We start from the raw sequence: 7,500 nt of genomic DNA, 5'->3' as shown, positions 1-7,500 counted from the left end.
ACCCAACCCAACCTAACCTATCCTATCCTCATCCCATCCTCCCCAGCCACCTCCCCCCCCACCAGCCTGCCTTACCTGGGGAATCACCACCCTGACTCTTGGTGAGAATGTGTCTCTGATGTGTGTCTGTAGCACCTCGCTCTCTGCAAACCCCCCCACCAGGAACATGTACTGCAAAGAGCGTACCTCAGGGCTCCCCACCACCTCCTCGATCGCCTGGGGGTGAGGGGGGGGTGGTGAGGTGATGTGGGGATGATAGGAAGGAAGAGTATTATGTTTGGTTAAGGAGGAGGAGGAGGAGGAAGAAAAGAGGACAGGGAGAGGAGAGAGGAGGAGGAGGAGGAGGAAAAGAGGACAGGGAGAGGAGGGAGGAGGAAAACAGGACAGGGAGAGGAGGGAGGAGGAGGAAGAAGAGGAGGGAAGAGAAAAGGGAGAGGAGGAGGAGGAGGAGGAAGAAAAGAGGACAGGGAGAGGAGGAGGAGGAGAAGAACAAGAAGGATAGGGAGAAGACAGAGAGAGAGAGAGGGGGGTATCAGATGGGGGGGAGGGTGTTTAGAGGGTGAGAGTGGGGTGGGAGAGGTAGTGAGTGTGAAAGAGGAGGATGGGAGAGTTGGGGGTCAAAATTAGAGAGAGAGAGAATTATTGTTTATATGTGTGTTGTTGCCTCCTCCTCCTCCTCACAAACCTTCTTCCTTCGTCTTTCTTCCTCCTCCTCCTCCTTGGTAAACATAACATCTCTTCCTTCCTCCTCCTCCTCCTCCTCCTCCCATTTTCTTTCCTTTCCTTCCTCTTCCTTTTCCCACTGTAAATCTTTCCTCCTCCTCCTCCTCCTCCTCCTCTCTCTTTTCTCTTTTCTTTTTCCTCCTCTCTTTTCTCTTCCCTCCTCTTTTCCTCCTCCTCCTCCTCTCCCTTTCTTTTCCTCCTCCTCTCCCTTTTCTCTTCCTCCTCCTCCTCCTCTCCCTTTTCTCTTCCCTCCTCCTCCTGTCCTCTTTTCTTCCTCCTCCTCCTCTTTTCTCTTCCCTCCTCTCCCTGTCCTCTTTTCTTCCTCCTCCTCCTCCTCCTCCTCCTGCTCACCTTGGTAATACTGTTGAGTGTCGGGGTGAAGAGGCGAGTCATTGTGTCAGGGTCCAGCCTCAACATGCCCTGAGATGACCACTTCACCCCGAGATGCTGGTGCTTCCTCACCGCTGACTCAACCTGGCGGGGGAGGAAAAATATGAAAGGAAGGGAAGAGGAGGAGGATAAAAGGGAGAGATTGGGAGGAGGAGGTGAAGAGGGACACAAAAAAGGAGAGAAGGGAAGAGGATAAAGAGGGGAGAGGAAGAGAGAGAAACGAGATAAGGAAGGAAGGGGAGAGAGAAAGAGAGAAGAAAAATTAGAGAGGGAAGAGAAAAGACGATAGATAAAAGGAGAGAGAGAGAAGAGAAGATGTAAAAGAGAGAGAGAGAGAGAGAGAAGAAAAAGGCACACAGAAGAGAGAGGAGAGGAGGAGAAAGAAAAAAAGAAAATTAACTATCATTTTATCATCCTCTTCCTATCTTCTCTATCCTTTGATCCTCCTCTTCCTCTTCCTATCTTCTCTATCCTTTGATCCTCCTCTTCCTCTTCCTATATTCTCTATCCTGATCCTCCTCTTCCTCTTCCTATCTTCTCCATCCTTTGATCCTCCTCTTCTTCCTTTTCCTATCTTCATCAAACTCTCTCTCTCTCTCTCTCTCTCTCTCTCTCTCTCTCTCTCTCTCTCTCTCTCTCTCTCTCTCTCTCTCTCTCTCTCTCTCTCTCTCTCTCTCTCACATCTTTGCCCTTCATCTTCCTGTACAAGTCGATGAAGGAGAAGGGCAGGGCGATGTTGAGGGGCGTGGCGCGGCGTGGGGAGGCGTTCCTTTTGCGCGCTCGAAAGCTATCATGAGGTCCACATGCGCCGCGGGACGCTCTCTCCGGAACACTTGGAGGAACTCGCTCGAAAAGATGGTCTCTAACAGCTTCTCAAACTCCGCGTCCACGCCTGAGAGAGAGAGAGAGAGAGAGAGAGAGAGAGAGAGAGAGAGAGATGAGATAAAGATTTGATTCAGAGTAAAATTGATTAGAAAAATGTGAAAATGAGAGAGAGAGAGAGAGAGAGATAAAGAAAGGATTCACAGCAAAATTGATTAGAAAAATGAGAGAGAGAGAGAGAGAGATTCACAGTAAAATTGATAGAGAGAGAGAGAGAGTATAGGAAGTAGAGGAGGAAAAAGATGCAAAGGAAGAGAGGAAGAAAAGAGAAGAGGAACAAGAATAAGGAAAAAAATGGAAAAAAAAAGTTTGATATCAATCTTATTCTTTCCTTCCTTTCTTAATAAATTTAGTCTAGTACATGTCCAACTCTCACTCACTCTCACTCACTCTCTCACTCACTCTCACTCACCCGTGGAACCGTATGGCCCTCCTGTGGCCTTGTGGAGCTCCTTGAGGTGTCCCGAGGTCCTGTCTGTCATCTGGTGCACCGTGATGTCCACCGTACCGCCTCCACAGTCAACCACCGCGTACACCGTGTCTGCAAACGGTACAGACACACACGGTACACTACTGGGCCTGGGTGTGTGTGTGTGTGTGTGTGTGTGTGTGTGTGTGTGTGTGTGTGTGTGTGTGTGTGTGTGTGTGTGTGTGTGTAGGAAGGAGGAAGGAGAGAAGGAGGAGGAGGAGGACAAGGAGGAAGGAGGAGGAGGAGGAGAATTATTGTTGATGTTAAGTTATTGTTGTAGTAGTAGTAGTAGTAGTTGGAGGGTTAAACTACTACTGCTACTACTACTACTACTACTACTACTACAAAATTTAAGTGATAAGATAAATAAATAATGCAAAATAACACATTACTATTACGAATACCACCACCACCACCACCAACCAAAGAAAACGGAAGAATTAATAAGGCAGACTAAAATAGAATAAAATAAAAAATATAAATATAAGCACCACCAATGAAAGAAAACGGAGAAATAAAAAAGGCAAACTAAAGAAAATACAAAACAAAATAGAAAAATAGCAATAAATAAATAAGTACCACCACCATCACCACCACCACCAAAGAAAACGGAGGGATTAAAAAGGCAAACTCAAGCAAACCGAAATATTTTAAACCCAAGCGTAAACAAAATGGTCACGTGACTTTACTACCTTCCCCCAGCCAATCACCGACCGTCTCCAGGCTTCGGTAGGGCAGGGACACCGCCTCTGCTGAAAGGTCACACTAGGTCAAAGGTCAAGGTCAAGAAAATGAGAAAAAAAGTAAAATTAGATAAGGCGGGAAAAGGAGAAAAAAGGCGGGAAAATTAGAAAAAAGTGGGAAAATGAGAAAAAAGGCGGGAAAATTAGGAAAAAGCGGGAAAATGAGAAAAATGGCGGAAAAATTAGAAAAGTGGCGGAAAAATTAGAAAAAAGGCGGGAAAATGAGGAAAAGTCGGGAAAATGAGAAAAAGGGAAAATGAGAAAAAGGCGGGAAAATGAGAAAAAGGCGGGAAAATAAGAGAAAAGGCAGGAAAATGAGAAAATGGCGGGAAAATGAGAAAAAGGCGGGAAAATTAGAAAAAGGCGGAAAAATGAGAAATATGGCGGGAAAATTAGAAAAAGGCGGGAAAATGAGAAAAAAGGCGGGAAAATGAGAAAAATGGCGGGAAAATGAGAAAAATGGCGGAAAAATGAGAAAAAGGCGGGAAAATGAGATAAAAAGCGGAAAAATGAGAAAAAGAAAAGTGCGGAAAATGAGAAAAAGGCGGGAAAATGACAAAAAAAGCGGGAAATGAGAAAAAGGCGGGAAAATGAGAAAACAGGCGGGAAATTGAAAAAAAGGCGAGATAATGAGAAAAAAGGCGGAAAAAGAAAAAAAAAATGAAAAAAGAGGGAAAAAAAAAAGGCGGGAAAATGAGAAAAAAAGACGGGAAAATGAGAAAAAAGGCGGGAAATGAGAAAAAGGCGGGAAAATAAATAAAAGCGGGAAAATAAGAAGCGGGAAAATGAGGAAAAGGGCGGGAAAATGAGAAAAGGCGGAAAATGAGAAAAAGGTGGGAAAATGAAAAAAAACAGAAAATGAGAAAAAGGCGGAAAATATATAAAAAAAGGCGGGAAAATGAGAAAAAACGGGAAAATGAGAAAAATAGCGAAAAATGAGAAAAAAGACGAAAAATGAGAAAAATAATTGGCAAAAACGAAAAAAAAAAGATAATGGGAAAAACACGGAAAAAAATGAGGAAAAAAAGGCGGGAAATTAATATAACAACCCCCCAGGTCACCCCTATACACCCCTAGGTCACCCCAACACTCACCTCTATTCAAGTCAGGGGAGGGTGGAGGGGCTGGGTCCTGCTGGAGGTGGGGGGGCAAGGACCTGGAGGTGGAGGACGTGGAGGAGGGTGGAGGTAACAGCTGGTGTCTTCTGAGTCTTCTGCAGTAGATAGCCGCCACTTCAGGCTCAAGGGCTATCAACAGCTGGTCAGGCCGGGACAGTGACCCCATGCCGGCCTGCGCAGGGAATAGGTCATGTTTCTCTCTCTCTCTCTCTCTCTCTCTCTCTCTCTCGGAAAAGTCAAACATATCATAATTTTCGTTGCCATGAAATTAAAATGTAGAATATATTACTTTCTCTCTCTCTCTCTCTCTCTCTCTCTCTCACCTGATAAGCGGCGCTCCTCATAAACTGCTTAGCGGGATGACTCCAGATTGCAGGAACAGTAATGACCCACCGCACATCCTCCTCCAGCACGCCCACGCCCCCGCACACGCCCGCCTGGTCACTCAACTCTCTAAGGGCGTGGTCTCTAAAGTACCTGAGGGCGTGGCTGAATACCTGAAGGGCGGGCAGGCGGCGTCCATTGGTGGCTTCTATCAAAGTCTCCCTGTTCAGTGACTGTCAAAGAAAACGGAGGTGATGAGAGAAAATGGGTAAGATTAATGGGTGACTTGAGAGAGAGAGAGAGAGAGAGAGAGAGAGAGAGAGAGAGAGAGAGAGAGAGAGAGAGAGAGCGCTACTGTCCTTTTCGCTCTATTGAATTTTGCACACCTGTCTGTCTCTCTCTCTCTCTCTCTCTCTCTCTCTCTCTCTCTCTCTCTCTCTCTCTCTCTCTCTCTCTCTCTCTCTCTCTCTCTGTCTTCTTTTTGTCTTTCTCTCTCTCTCTCTCTCTCTCTCTCTCTCCGACATAATTGCTTGTGATGTAACTCTCTCTCTCTCTTTCTCTCTCTCTCTCTCTCCACTAATTTACCTGAAATGACATAATTGCTTGTGATGTAACTCTCTCTCTCTCTCTCTCTCTCTCTCTCTCTCTCGTGTAATTGTATGTAATTATTGGGCTTGGAAGATGAAGTTAGGGGTGTAATCGCTGTAATCCTATGTAATCTTCAACCAGTCACCACAAATCTAAACATATATAATTTTATGTAATTCTATGTAATTGTATGTAATTATATGTAATCCTATGTAATGTTAGTACCTGATCGGCGAGCGTCACTATAATGAACCCTATGTAATTTATATAATCCTATGTAACTGTAATGTATGTAATTGTATGTAATCCTAGGTAACTGTATGTAGTTTATGTAATTGTATGTAATGTATATAATTGTGTAATCTATCTAACTATGTAATCTATGTATCTGTATATAATTGTATGTAACTGTAATGTATGTAATTGTATGTAATCCTATGTAATTGTATATAATCTATGTAATTGTATGTAACTGTAATGTATGTAATTGCATGTAATCCTATGCAATTGTATGTAATCTATGTATCTATATGTAACTGTAATGTATGTAATTGTATGTAATCCTATGTAATTGTATGTAATCCTATATAGTTGTATGTAATCTATGTATCTGTATGTAATTGTATGTAACTGTAATGTATGTAATTGTATGTAACTGTAATGTATGTAATTCTATGTAATCCTGTAATTGTATGCAATCCTATGTAATTGTATGTAATCTATGTATCTGTATGTAATTGTATGTAACTGTAATTGTATATAATCTATGTATCTATGTAATTGTATGTAACTGTAATGTATGTAATTGTATGTAATCCTATGTAATTGTATGTAATCATATGTAATTATATGTAATCATATGTAATTGTATGTAATCGTATGTAATTATTGTGAGTGAGTACCTGGTCGGCGTGCAGCACCATCTTGAATCGGTCGAAGTACATCCAGGTGGCTGCGTGGGCGGGGTCCAGGTCGTGGTAGGTGTCCCGCGCCAGGTACCCCAGGGAGTGGAAGGCGCCCTCGGGGGTCAGCAGCAGCGTGGTGGGCGTCTTCTGGTTCTGCACCCCGGGATCGCCACCTGCCCAAGATTATATACAGATTACATACATTATATACAAATTACATACATACAAATTATACATACGTTATATACTGATTACATAATTATTACATTACATACAAATTACTTAGATTACATACGTTATATACAGATTACATACATTATATACAAATTACATACAGATTACATACAAATTACTTAGATTACATACGTCATATACTGATTACATAATTACATACAGATTACATACAGATTACATACAGATTACATACTTTTCAATCTCCTCAATCCTTTCCTTCATTATTCCATTACATTTTTTATTACAATTGGGTATACTTGGAAACTATTGGATTACTACTACTACTACTACTACTACTATTACTGCTACTACTACAGCTACTATTACTGCTACTACTATTGCTATTACTACTATTACTGCTATTACTACTATTACTGCTGCTACTACTACTACTACTACTACTACTACTACTACTACTATTGTGTGTGTGCGTGTGCGTGTGTCCTTGTATGTCCTTCGTTGGAAAATGGACAGCAGGAAGAGGTGCAGGAAGAGGAGGAGGAGGAGGAGGAGGAGGAGGAGGAGGAGGAGGAGGAGGAGACCGTGGTTATGAACTGAAAATTGTGTGCAGACTTCCTGTGTGTGTGTGTGTGTGTGTGTGTGTGTGTGTGTGTGTGTGTGTGTGTGTGTGTGTGTGTGTGTGTGTGTGTGTGAGTGAGTGAGAGAGAGAGAGAAACAAAATATATATATATACAACAACACTAACAATAATAATAGTAATAGTCATAGTAGCACCACCACCACCACCACTACCTTCAACCACCACCACTACCTTCAACCACCACCACCACCCTCAACCACCACCACTACCCACCTTGCCACTGCTTCATCATGTGCACACTGTCTGGGTCGCTGGTGAAGCTGAAGGCATATCCACTGTAAGTTGTTCCGAAATCAATGGCCACTACAACGAAATGCGAGGGTGGGCGTGGCTCTAGTGACACCCCAGACACGCCCACACCCCTTGGCTCTCCCCCTACCACCGACACACCCACGCCCGTGTCCTGGTGTGGGCTGTGGGCGCCGTGAGGTGAGGCTGGGGGAGTCTGCTTCACATCCTCGCCCGTTAAAGTTCCACACGGGCTGGTGGCTCCACTTTCATGCCCACTGTCGCTATCCAGGGG

General features: G+C 43.6%; 1 protein-coding gene across 1 annotated transcript in view; it reads right to left on the bottom strand.

Moving 5' to 3' along the window:
• LOC123506744 (heat shock 70 kDa protein 12A-like) overlaps positions 1-7,500 on the bottom strand; it is a 16,130-nt gene that overhangs the window by 1,226 nt on the left and 7,404 nt on the right. The window contains 10 exon segments of the mRNA XM_045259035.1: positions 76-216; positions 1,075-1,197; positions 1,795-1,892; positions 1,895-2,005; positions 2,408-2,536; positions 3,157-3,216; positions 4,302-4,497; positions 4,649-4,882; positions 6,140-6,315; positions 7,191-7,500. The exon segment at positions 7,191-7,500 is cut by the window's right edge and continues 23 nt beyond it. Coding sequence (XP_045114970.1) covers positions 76-216; positions 1,075-1,197; positions 1,795-1,892; positions 1,895-2,005; positions 2,408-2,536; positions 3,157-3,216; positions 4,302-4,497; positions 4,649-4,882; positions 6,140-6,315; positions 7,191-7,500 — 1,578 coding nt within the window.

Source organism: Portunus trituberculatus, chromosome 2 (genome assembly GCF_017591435.1).
Source record: "Portunus trituberculatus isolate SZX2019 chromosome 2, ASM1759143v1, whole genome shotgun sequence".
NCBI lineage: Eukaryota > Metazoa > Arthropoda > Malacostraca > Decapoda > Portunidae > Portunus > Portunus trituberculatus.
The sequence above is the reverse complement of the archived record's forward strand: the minus strand, read 5'-3'. Positions and strand labels throughout refer to the sequence as shown.